Source organism: Sinohyriopsis cumingii, chromosome 10 (assembly GCF_028554795.1).
Source record: "Sinohyriopsis cumingii isolate HCF-2022 chromosome 10, ASM2855479v2, whole genome shotgun sequence".
NCBI classification, from domain to species: Eukaryota; Metazoa; Mollusca; class Bivalvia; order Unionida; family Unionidae; genus Sinohyriopsis; species Sinohyriopsis cumingii.
The window spans coordinates 42,465,278-42,478,552 of NC_142970.1; the positions used below are offsets into that span (position 1 = coordinate 42,465,278).

At 38.6% G+C, this 13,275-nt stretch overlaps 3 protein-coding genes across 5 annotated transcripts in view; all 3 read right to left on the reverse strand.

Annotated features, from left to right (window-relative positions):
- The window catches only part of LOC149789932 (uncharacterized), a 475,016-nt gene that overhangs the window by 415,127 nt on the left and 46,614 nt on the right, over nt 1-13,275 (reverse strand). The window lies entirely within an intron of this gene.
- LOC149789934 (uncharacterized) overlaps nt 1-13,275 on the reverse strand; it is a 593,258-nt gene that overhangs the window by 83,399 nt on the left and 496,584 nt on the right. The gene's annotated exons all lie outside the window — the stretch shown is intronic.
- The window catches only part of LOC149789936 (uncharacterized), a 70,320-nt gene that overhangs the window by 45,239 nt on the left and 11,806 nt on the right, over nt 1-13,275 (reverse strand). For both annotated transcript variants that reach the window (XM_089972009.1, XM_089972010.1), the window contains exon 2: nt 13,030-13,174. In XM_089972009.1, the coding sequence (XP_089828135.1) occupies nt 13,030-13,174 (145 nt within the window). The remainder of the gene's footprint in view (nt 1-13,029; nt 13,175-13,275) is intronic.

The following is a 13,275-nucleotide window of genomic DNA, read 5'->3' on the forward strand; positions in this document are numbered from 1 at the left end:
TTTGCAATATTACCAATATCTTAATAATAATAATAATAATAATAATAATAATAATAATAATAAAATAATAATAATAATGAGGACTTTGTATAGCGCCTGATCTTTAGAAGCTCTAAGCGCTTTACAACTTTAGACAACACCTATAAGATAAGAAACATAGTAATATTATTACAAAAACAAACAACATGAAATTAGAAAAACGTTAAAAAAACAATAAAAAAAACATGCTGAGAATATTTCAGGTAGAAAACATTATTAGGTCTTTAAGTTTGCTCTTGCTGTCGAAATAAGTGAGTTTTGAGAGCCCTCTTGAATGTGATCACTGTGTCTTTGTGTCTAAGTTCAGTGGGCAATTCATTCCACTTTGCTGGGCCCTGGTATGCGAAAGAACGCTGTCCATATGACTTTGTTTTCATACTTGGAATAATGAGTATACAATTGTCAGAAGAGGAGCGCAAGTAACGTGCTGATGTGTACACACTGGTGAGGTCAGATAGGTATGTTGGACTACAGTCCGACAGTGAAGTGTAGCACAGAGAACAAATTTTGTGTTTGATTCTGGATCGAATTGATAGCCAGTGATGGGTACAGAACAGCGGGTAGGTGTGCTTGGATCGTGGTACTCTAAGTATGACCCAAGCAGCTGTGTTTTGAACTTTTTGAAGTTTCTGAGTAGATATTGAGATGAACCAACAGAACTGAGTTACAATAGTCCTGTCTTGAAAGTACTAATGAACACACAAGTGTTTTAGTGGCATCAACTGAAAGATATTTGCGAAATGAGCTGATGCCTCTCTGCTCAAGATATGCAGCCTTGCATATGTTTATGACATGTTGGTGCAATGTGAGAGTACTGTCCAGAGTAACACCTAGGTTTCGTACTGATTGTGTGAATTTAATGTTGCCGTTGCTGATATTTATTGCTTTAGGTAAAGGATATGAATCAGAAAGTCTTTGTGTTGTGATCAGAATGGCCTCAGTTTTAACATCATTCATCTGCAGCTTGTTACAAGTCATCCATGATTTCACATCAGAAATGCACCTCTCTACACCTTGGATGGTAGCATCAACTTCAGTTGGGTGGCTAGTTTTGTATATTTGCATGTCATCAGCGTACAATTGATGAGACACTGCATGATGATCTAGGACACTTGAGAGAGACTGAGAGTACAGAATGAAGAGAACAAGTCCAAGAACACCACAACATAGATCAACTGGGTTGGAGTGTATTCCATTTGCAGATACAATTTGTGTCTTGTTGACTAAGTAGGACTTGAACCACAGTAAAGCTGTATCATGAATGCCAAATACATGCTGGAGATGGTGAAGTAATATATCATGGTCTATTGTGTGAAATGCTGCAGACAAATCAAGGAGGGTGAGGACTGTAATAGCTGATGAAGTGAATTTTCCATTAGGAGGGATGCTGATTAAAATCAAACAAAATATGGCATGAGAAACGTAATGTTATTACCCTTGCAACAGCAGTATTCCCTAATTTAAACTTGTGGATTGCTTGGTGGCTTACTGTGCTGTCATGATTCAACCCAATAAATAAATACCTTTATTGTTGTTCATCAGAGATCAAATATGCAATGATGAGATGGTATCTATCATAATATAACCCAAAAAAGAGTGATTCAAGTCGGAACATGAAGTAGAATGGCCCTAATATCGTGCATTTTAATTGAAAGAAAGGTCCATCTCAGCTAGTGACATAAGCTCTCTTGATAGAGATGAATCCATCTGTAAATGGTGGCCATCAAACTATCAGAGAAACCATTGAGAGGTAGCATCATTATATTCCAGCCCTAACTGGACCAATAAACCTATCTTGTTCATCCACAACACAGATATGACTGAGTCTAGGAATGGAACTATTAAAGGCAAATTATGCCCATTTTGACAAAGAACAGAAAATAAATCATAGTTTCCAATGAAAATTATACATGACGAAAGCCACTGAAAAAGGCATGAATCTCACTCATTCTCCTTACTGATGTTAAATAATACTGTCTTAAGTGTAAGGATCTCAAGGAAAGCTTTATCCAAGGTTCATATTTAACGGCAAAAGAACATGTGCTAGACTCCTTGTGATGATCATCCCCTGGAAACAGAGTGCCTTCATATCACAACATTGAAGGAGCCTGTGTGATAACATGTAATTGTTGTCTTTCAATACTGCAACCCTATTGCTATTACCCACTTCCTTGCATTAGATATTGCAAACAGGTGCTGTATTTGTACATTAGAAATATATCCATGCACAACTTAATTTACTGGAATGACAATAAAATGCTAGAACGTATGGTCCAAAAGTACATTCCATTCTTATATAGGATGAGATTTACATAGTACCCTCAATATTCTCGAATGGCTAGAGCTGTGAGGCATTCAAGTTGTCTGCTGTAGTGAGCATGCTGACTACTACAAAGATTTTGGTGAAGACAAATGTGCCAAGGATGAGGCTTTTAAAACCCTAATAAAGAAATATGTATCTAATCTGTGCAAGATTCTTCCAGTCTGTGATGGCTAAAAATGACTGTCAATATGCTCATGGTCTCCCACAATTAGAAATTAGGATTAGAAGTCCTATGTGAGTAATGCAAAAGACACTTTCAAAACTTGAAAAAAATCACTCCTCTCCCATTCTTTGAATATCAAACATTAATATGTCTCTTTTTTCATTCCAGGGATAAAAAGGAAGCAACAGCAATTAGTGATTATTGGTTTTGTTCTGGTGTCCACTGTAGCCCCTAAGGTGATTTTGTCATCTATGTTAGGAGCAGGCTGGCATGTAGGCTTTGTAATTGCAACACACAGTAGATTACCCAGAGGTTTACTATAGAAAACAATACAAGACTGCAGATGACTACCTCTAATCGTCCAACCTAGGTTCTTGCTCCAATTGTGACACTGCTCCACCAGCAGAGGGCCAAGGTAACAGGGAAGCCTTCAAAACAGGAAATTCGGGCTTTTCAGGTAAAGCCTGTCATATATAAACACTAAAACATGGCCCAAGTTCAGTGATGTGCATACCTTAAGCAGTAGCAAGATAACCATTGTGCTGCTCCGGTCAGATCAACTAATCTGGACAACACACATAGACATTCAAATGGCAAAGTGAGGTTGACCTGTATGTAATCCAAGCACACTTCGTATGTATAAAATAAGTAAATAGTTGGAATGACTACTCAGCTTCAAATTAAGTGTCATGTTGAACAGGGATGCATATGGGTAGGTGTGTAAGGAGGCGGGGCACAACCTACAGCACATAATGCACAAGCCTACACTTAATTCCTTCAATTTCAGTGCTAAACATATATTATTATATGCTCATATTTTTTCTCCATTAACTTTGCATAGTCAGAATTGTTCAATATTTTTTTTTACTAAACTTGCACACAACTTCATACTGCACTCATAAAGGAACTACTTTCTATTGTAAACAAACAATGGACGCAGACACTAGAACTTTTGATTTGTAAACAAATCGTGAACCTTCGTCTAGTAAGCTCTTTACGTTTTGGTTGATAAATTTGTTTCTGAATGAAGTAAAGCAGATGTTTCGCGAAGTGCAACATATCAGCTGCTTTGGCACATTCCGTGTTAATTATTTTGATACAATGTTTGAGATTTAGGCTAGCTATATATCCTAGGGCAGTGGCAGATGCTTTATCTCCTCGGGAAATGGACACACCCACCCATCTATGAGTTTCCTGCTGCCTTGCAGGTCGGCTTTGGTTAGCCCAAGGCTAAGGGAGTAAACCCTAGAACAAAATCCGGAGTGAAGACCCTAAGGCAGCTGGACGATGTACTACATCCCCTTCTGGCAACTCCGTGGTCTGGAGAGGGATGGGCTCCGCCAGATGACATTTGCCCATGACACACTGATAATACTGGAGAAATCTGAGCTTACAATACCAGATCGGTCGTCGCCTGGGTCAACAAGGACCGTGCCTGCCGATGTCCACCAGGATGGAGGTGACAAGTGTGCTACTGGTACTATTCATACAATCAGAGGGAGAGACAACATTGCCATCGCCACCTAGAACATTAGCACTCTGGCCCAAATAGGAAGACTACAAGAGTTGACACATGAGCAGGAACACTACACATGGCACATTGTGGGACTCTGTGAAGTTAGATGAAAATCCCTAGGAGAACACCAAACCGAAGATGGGCATATATTATACTATAGTGGAGAGTGTGACAAGTCCATAATTGGAGTAGGCTTCCTTGTAAACAAAGCCATCAAGGGATCTGTCCTTGAATGCTGCCCCATATCTAGCAGAATCATTTTCATTCGATTGAAAGCATCTCCCTTTAACATCACAATTATCCAAGTCTATGCTCCAACTACCGATCATGATGATGAAGAAATAGAGGAGTTTTACAACAAACTACAAGGTGTTCTAAACATGGTCAGTAAAAAAGACATCCTCGTCATCCAAGTGGACAGGAATGCCAAAGATGGCAAAGATGCTCTAAAAGACTGGGAATAACATTGTGAACCTTCTTGCAATGAGCTTACCATTGAAAGAGGGAGACGGCTGCTCGTTTTCGCGAGCTACAACAACTTAGTACTAGCCAACACCCTGGGACAACATAAAGCTACACGATGCTAGACATGGCACTCACCAAATGGAACCCATCACAACCAGATCGACTACATACTGGTTCAAAACCGTTACTGATCTGGCATCAAAAGAGCAAAAACAAGGACATTCCCATGTGTTGATGTTGGTAGTGATCATGACCTCGTGATTATGAACTTCCAAGTGAAGCTGAAGAAAATTTACAAGCCAAAGAACATCAGGCTCAAATTAAACCTTGAACAACTGAAGGACCCTAACATTTGCAAGTCATTCCAAGCCACAATTGGAGGAAAATTTGCTCCACTCCTTGTGATGGATGGTGATGTCAATGAGATGACAAACACCTTCAACACAGTCATGACAGCCAAGGACATCATTGGCCTCCATCGACCGAAGAAAAAACTCTGGGTTACAGAAGAGATTCTGAAGTTGTGTGATGCCCGAAAAGAACTAAAAAGCACCAGACACACAACTGGGGCATTGAAATACCGATAAATAAACAAAAATATCAGAAAAAACTTAAGCAAATCAAAACAAAATTGGATTGGACAAAAGTGCATATGAAATGGCGAAGAGTCTGATAAAGAATAACAGCAAAAAGGCATTCCAAATTGGGAAAGACCTCACCAGACAGAAGCAACAATGAGTCAGTACCATTCAAGACAAAAATGGGAAAGGCCTCACAGAAGCAAATGACATTTCAAAAAGATGTACTAAGTATTGTAAAGAACTCTACAACCATCAGTCCACAGGAGACCCAGAGGTGCTTGAAGTTACAAACTCCACAAATAATGATGACTTCCCCATTCTCAAAGAAAAGGCGGAGTCAGCAACAAGAGCACTGAAGAATGGGAAGGCAGCTGGAGTAGACAACATCCCAGCTGACCTTATCATGAATGGGGGAGAATCATTGAAAGAGCTAACAAAAATCTGCAACAAGATCTGGCAGACGGGTGAATGGCCAACACAATGGACCCAGCCACTGATTACAACACTTCCCAAAAAGACAATCTCCAGCTGTGCCAAAATTACATAACTATCAGTTTGATCAGCCATGCTAGTAAGGTATTGCTGAAGATCATCTTGAACAGACAAAAACCACAAGCAGAAGAAATAATCGCTGAAGAACAGACCGGGTTCCGGAGTGGAAGAAGCACAACAGAACAAATAATCAATCTCAGGGTTCTGTGCGAAAAAGTACTCGCAACACCAACAAGACATCTATCATATGTTCATAGATTTCAAAAAGGCCTTTGACAGAGAGTGGCATGAGGCATTGTGGGCCACAATGAAGAAGTATAACATGGGTCAAAAGTTAACCAATACCATCAAGCAGCTGTACGCCAAGGCTACTAGTGCAGTAATTGCCCAAGGTGCTGTGGGGAACTGGTTCGAGACAACACCGGGAGTGCGTCAAGGCTGTCTCCTGTCACCCACGCTTTTCAACATCTACTTAGAGCACATCATGAGTGAAGCCCTGGAAAACCACTGTGGGACAGTCAGCATTGGAGGGCGCAACGTCACAAACCTCCGCTTTGCAGACGACATTGATGGGCTGGCAGGCAGTGAAGACGAGCTAGCCACCTTAGTGAAGAACCTGGATGAAACATCTTCCAGATTTGACATGGAGATAAGCGCTGAGAAGACAAAACTGATGGCAAATAGTGGCAAACAAATCTCAGCCAAGATTAAAGTCAGAGGACATGAATTGGAAACAGTGAGCTAGTTCAAATATATTGGTTCCATAATCACTGAAGAGGGATTAAGAGCAGAAATTTTGTCAAGAGCAGCACAAAGAATGGTAGCTATGTCAAAGCTAAGAGCCATCTCGAGAGACAATAATATCTGTCTGAAAACTAAAATCAGACTATTGCGAGCTCTAGTCATCTCAGTCTTTTTGTACTCATGTCAGGCATGGACCCTGACAGCAGAGTTACAATGAAGAATCCAGTCATTTTAAATGAGATGCTACAGAACCATCCTTGGCATCTCTTACATGGACCACATCACAAATTAAGAAGTGCGTAACACCATCAGGCGCGAAGTAGGCCAATATGAGGACCTCCTCACCACCGTCAAAAAGAGAAAGCTGAAATGGTTTGGCCATGTCACTAGAGTCAACAGTCTATCCACAACAGTCCTACAGGGCAGCGTCCAGGGTGGCAGAAGGAGAGGTAGACAGAAAAAAGTGGACTGAAAACATCACAGAATGGACCAGGAAAAGTTTTGGGGAGACACATACATTGGCACATGATCGGCACAAGTGGAGGGAACTGGTCAGATGTTCAGCAGCACAGTGCCTGAACGACCACCGCTGCGGTGGCCTAGTGGTTAGAGCGTCAGCCTCGGATGCGGGAGGTCGTGGGTTCGATCCCCGGCCGAGTCATACCAAAGACTTAAACAATGGTACTAACAACTGCCTCGCTTGGCGTTCAGCATTAAGAGGTTAGTGTTAGGACTGGTCGGCCTGGTGTCAGGATAATGTGACTGGATGGGACATCATGCTACATGTCTGCGGCATGATGCCCCAGTGCTAGACATCACTATAAACTGCCACATTGCAGACATAGTAGCGATATGGCTGAAAAATTGTTAAAGCTATGTTAAAAATCAAAATCACATCACGCCTTAACGACCACACTAGGTCATGAGACTGATGATGATGATGATGATGATGATATACAGTAGACGGCAGAAAGAGTACTTGCAAATAAATGCAAGTGATAAGCATAAACTGTTTTTGTTAGCTGGTAATACGAATGACAAAAACTATACTTACAGTTTTACATCCTGAATTTCCTCAAAATGTACTTTATTAGTTCTGCAAATCCGAATTGCATGAGCCATGACATATGTTCTCAATCTTGATTACAAATTTTGAAATTGTACTGTACTTTCGAATGTAAGTTCAATAATACATCCTCCTTACTGCACTCAAAATAAAATAAGCATTACATTCCACAGCGTCTTTTTGACAATTGCAATTGAAAGACTTGTTATTTTTCAAACATTACGATTTCAAACATTCAATGGCACAAATATAAACTTTTGTTGTTGTTGTTATAGGGTTTAACACCATTTTCAGCACAATAGGCTATACATGGCGTGCAGTATTAATGGTAGAGGCAGAACCCAGGACAACCCCGGAAAGAACCACCGACCCACGAGAAGCTACCGGCAAACTTTCTCACATATTCACATTTGGCGAACCCGAGACTCAAACTTACGCAGACTGAGGTGAGATGGCAGTGATCCGTGATGGAGAGCGCTTTAGATCACCCGGTCAACACGCTTCTCTCTCGCTTCTTCAATCCGATGTATTCCATGTGGAATTGTCACATATAAATCAAGTCCATAATCACTACATTTCATAGAATCGACAAAAATACAAAACTCTATTCATTCCAGATCAAATGGAAAACTTGTTGCAATGTGCATTCGTTCACAATATGCCTCCAAATTTCAATTTTAACTAGAAACGCTGGTAACTGCCAAAACCATTCAAACAATTCCATGTTTGTCGCTGTGGATACAGCATCTCCTTGGTACACTGGTGCCCAAAACACTGCTCAGCAAGATTACAGTTGACCCCTCCTTCAATTCCTTTGTGTGGTGGTTGCCAGGCACATCACACTACACCTGCACACTGTTCTTTTCTAAGAGTTGTAGCAATGATTCTGTATACTCGCAAACATGGTCAACCACCAGCAGTTTTGGGCCACTCTAACAGTCCAAGCTTATACAAATATGCCATAGAGCAGGGAAAATTGGAAGCCGCCTTTGTGGCTGAGGACCTGGTCTCTTTCTAATTACTGTGGACAGGTGGCATCATCCATGGTCTGTGCGTAACTGCAAACGTAGCCAAACGGTATTATGTTGCAGAAGATACAAGTCATCAGCCCAGTGCACCTGATTAGGTGCAGAAAGATCAAACTGCAGCTGTCATTTGATGTCATACGGGTAGCAAAACTTGCCGCTCGGCATGTTTATTGATCCATTACCCCTCACCAAAATTTTGAGACCCTTTCGATGAGCTTGTGGGCTGTACTATATTACCTAAAATTTAGTATCCACTGTTCTTATGGTTTGCTTTGATTGATGGATTGAATACTGCATTGATTGACTCACGATTGATTATATGAAAACCACCACTGTAAGGCTATTTATTACATATGTATTACATGTCAGATCTGGTGTTCGATCCATATCGCACACATGGTACCGCACAACTAAAATTTATATATCGCACACCCAGCCTTGATATGCTTTTACAAGTGAAAATAATAATAATAGTCCACTTATAAAATAGTGGAAATTACTATTTCATCTGGCTGCTGTTGCAGCTGGGGATACTAGTAGAGTAAAGAAAGACGTGAGATGGGCAGTATAAATATGTGCATTTCATGGTATAAATGTCAATGATTAGAGTCAGTTAGACAAAACAATCTTGGACAGACTGTTTGAAAATGAGTATCCAGACGAAGCTGGAGAGAGAGAGAGAGAGAGAGAGAGAGAGAGAGAGAGAGAGAGAGAGAAATAGTGAGAGAGAGAGAGAGAGAGAGAGAGAGAAAACAAGTACTTTGCTGCTGAAATCTTGTATTAAAAATTTTAAAACTCCAAAGGAAGAATGACTAAATTCAAGACTCAAGGAATGGTTATAAATCCCACGCATTTGTAGAAAACTTTACCCCCTTCTTAATTTGCATGAGACTAATCTCCACATTGCAAATCATCTAAAATACCAAACATAGCTAAAATTCATTTCCCGTTTCTGAGTTTCAAAAATACGTTATATTAATGAGCAAGTTATATTTGCAGTGTCTATTACAATTACTGATAAATCAAATTGGTTTAGTAAATAGATTTGGATTTTATTAAAGCTATTTTAACAATTTTTCAATCATATTGCTATGATGTCTGCAGTGTGGCAGTTTATAGTGATGTTTAATCTGTAGCATCATGACATAGCCATGAAGCATGATATTCCACTCAGTCGCATTGTCCTGACACAAGGCCGACCAGTCCTAGCATTAACCTCTTAATGCTGAGCACCCAGTGATACAGCTGTTAGTATCATTTTTATGACTCTACCACGTTTCAAAACCGTGACCTCCCACATTCAAGGCGGATGATCTAACCAATAATCCATCGGTTTAGTAAATCAGAGGATACATCGGAGAAATAATTGCAACATAAATAAAGATATATAGATGTATCACAGAGAGCAGCATCTGTGTTGCTTGTGACACAAATTGGTAGTATTTATTCCTTAAAGTGTTATTGAGATCATTGTGGTACAATAAGGGAACTATATTTTACATTGTAAATTCTTGTCACTATACAACTAGGAAATAAAGAGAAGGAAACAAATCAATACTGCAATATTGTTTAGAATTGTTTTGCTATAATATATATATATATATATATATATATATATATATATATATATATATATATATATATATATATATATAAATGGACATTACAAATCTAGTCTGACAGAAAGAGTGAGAGTCTTCTCTTTCTTAATAGTATGCTTAAATGTTCATGTTAAGTTACACGGATCAATAAATTCTTCTATTAATCAAAAATATTAAATAGAGAGTTTGAATATCATGAAAATGAATCACTTTCTATTTAAACTTAAATGTATTTAATTACTGTTGGTGTGTAAAGTTTGTCCTGAAATTTGCTTGGAAGTGTGTGTGTACACTGTGTGTGTGTGTGTGTGTGTGTGTGTAATTTAGATTGTTAGTGTTGGTTTTCCTGACATTTGCATGGAAGTAGAGTGTCCACTCAGCAAGCAGAGTGTACAAAGGACCCAGATAACTCATAACGATTCTACATAAAGTATGCGTATCGTGGATTATATGGAATCCATGTTCCCATAATGTAGACTTATCCTTTCAAACTCATCACAAACCAGATACAGCTGGTCATCGCGGAATATCCATGTCATGGCTCTTAAGTTGTATTGCCCTAATTTGAATATTGAATTAGCATTATTATGTAATAGTGGACGTCCAGTGAATGGCATGGAACTTACCTGCTGGTGCAGCTCAGTACACAGTGCACAATGTATTCTAATACTCAAAGACTAAACACATTTACACACGTGCTTTTGTGAGCATAGAATCATGCTTCACAAAATATGCAAACTTTAATGATAGTAACTATAATAAAATAGTTTACTTTTAACCAAACAAACGGAAAAAGAAATTAAGGGTTTAATTGTGTTATTAAAATATTTAAACAATAAGAGAAATGCAGTGATTTATGTTTTCATTCCTGTCCTTAATTTTAATGTGTTTGCTTCACATTTTCCCACACAACGAAATATATATTGAATAGCGTAAAACAGTCTCTACAGGTCCGTTTTCTTTTGACTACTTGTGACCAAAATGTACATGTCCATACACACATATTTTCTCTGGAAACGTAAGGACCGCTATGTTGGCCTAGTGGGTAGAGTGTCCAAATCATATGTGGCATGTTGCAGGTTCAAACCCAGGCCCAGTCATACAAAGGACTAATAAAAAAATAACTAGCAGCTGCCACGTGTTACGCTCAGGGTGAGCATAAGGAGGTTAGTGTTAACTGGTCGGCATGGTGTCAGGATAATTTTACTGGGTGGGACACGATGTTACATTTCAGCGGCATGATGCCCCAGTGCTAGACATCACTATAAACTGTCACACTATGACTATACTTTTTTAAAATCTACATTAAAAATCCAAATCACTAACACCTTATGCCTATCGTTTTATGCAGACTCTACGAAGGATGTAATGTTGTATTCTGTAACTAGCAGCTTAAATAATACATTTAGGATTGTTGCTCATCCGACGAGTTTAATATTACGATATTGATATGAGAAAGTGACGAAAAGGTTATATAAACTTATGCAAGCATTAGATTCGGTTAAAGGCATATTAGGGCAGAACTCTGAAATTTTTTTTAACTTTAAAGATTGTGTCGACTTACAAGCTGAAATAATTCATAAAAAGCTAGAGTTTGTGAAGATTAAATTAGATAAGCTATAAAAAAGATAGGGAAAATGGATTATGTGGGAACCCGTCTTAATTGAAACTTATAGGCCACGATTTCTTACGGAAACCTCATATGACCGTAAAAATGGACACGTCATCTTCGTCCAGTTGCCGGATTATGAGTCACATGCAAGTAATTTAAGTATATACTATACGACTTATAGACAATTCGGCCCAAAGACAATTCAGCCCAAGACAATTCGGCCCAACATGGACCGAAAATAAAACAATTCGAAAGACAATTCGGCCCAATTTTATAATATAACTAACAATAGTTTTAACAAGTATTTATTTTTAACATAACATATGTGTCATAGTGTAAAAGACGGATGCACACGATAAGTTATATATGGCCATCAGTATATTAGGATAAGCCTCGGAAATCCCCGTTAAAAAAGGAAAGCTGTTACTAGGCTTGTGCAGAGATGTCTAAAGAGGTGAGATGACAGTGTTTGGTAACTCCGACCGATAAATTGAATATAAGTCAATAATACCTTTTGTAAACCCAGATGTCTTGCATATAACAGACTTTGTTGAAATTATGTTTTGTTGTCAAATATATACTCGGCATAAAGCTAATTGATTATTTAAATTGTGTGCAACTGCAAATTAATGTGATATATAAATCATTGAGTAGTCTTCATTCATTGGGTATTTCAAATGTCAATCCATATAGTCGATCAGCCCTCTCCATGACAAAGAAGCACATGTTCCCACTCAGTTGTTATGGTGATCGGAAGGTATTTACCCAACCACTGCAGTAGCTTCATTGTGGAATTCATGTGGAATGGATTACCTCCCACATCATGATCCCTATATAAATGGCAATTTGCTTGAGGTGTATCATATTTGAGGACTATAACTATGTTATCACATAAAATCCCAGGACTCACCCAACTTCCACCCAAAAAAGCAAAAAGGTCATCCCATATTGATAGACATGTTGTGTTCGGCTTGTGCATGATACAGTACTTGTTACAATGAATAAAGAAACATGAATTAGATGATAGTCTGCGTTTACTAAACAAAACTACATAGAAAAACCTATTTATCGTACAGCAGATACAACCATAACTATCGTGAAAACTCATGTTACATGATACTAGAAATTTCGATGATGATGATGTTGATAATATGATGGATGTACATGATTCTTACTGCAACTTCATTTTTATCAGCAATTTACTAACTGACAACAACATTTATTATGTTCTGTGGAAATGCATACGTTATTACATTTAACCTTTGTTTCATAATCGTAAAAACAAAAATCAGAATCTTTGCCAAAACCAACAAATACAGTACATATTTCATTATATTTCTAAAATGTTCCACTAAACTTACACTGGCTAAATACATTAAAATTCTGAGAGATATTGTACCTGATGTTCCAGAGCCAGTACCAGCTGCATGTGTAGCCAGGCTGGGTCCAAACAGAGTACCACCGATCTGTTGTTGCTTGACCTTCTGCTTTGATGCATAGCCTTCCAAACTCAGATTAGACAACTCCTCTTCCAATCTATATCCCTAGAAAAGGACAATTGTATTCATTAATTCTGTGACAGGCTAAGTAATACGTTCATAGCATCAGTGTCTATATCTAAGATGTTCAAATGATTATTAGTAAT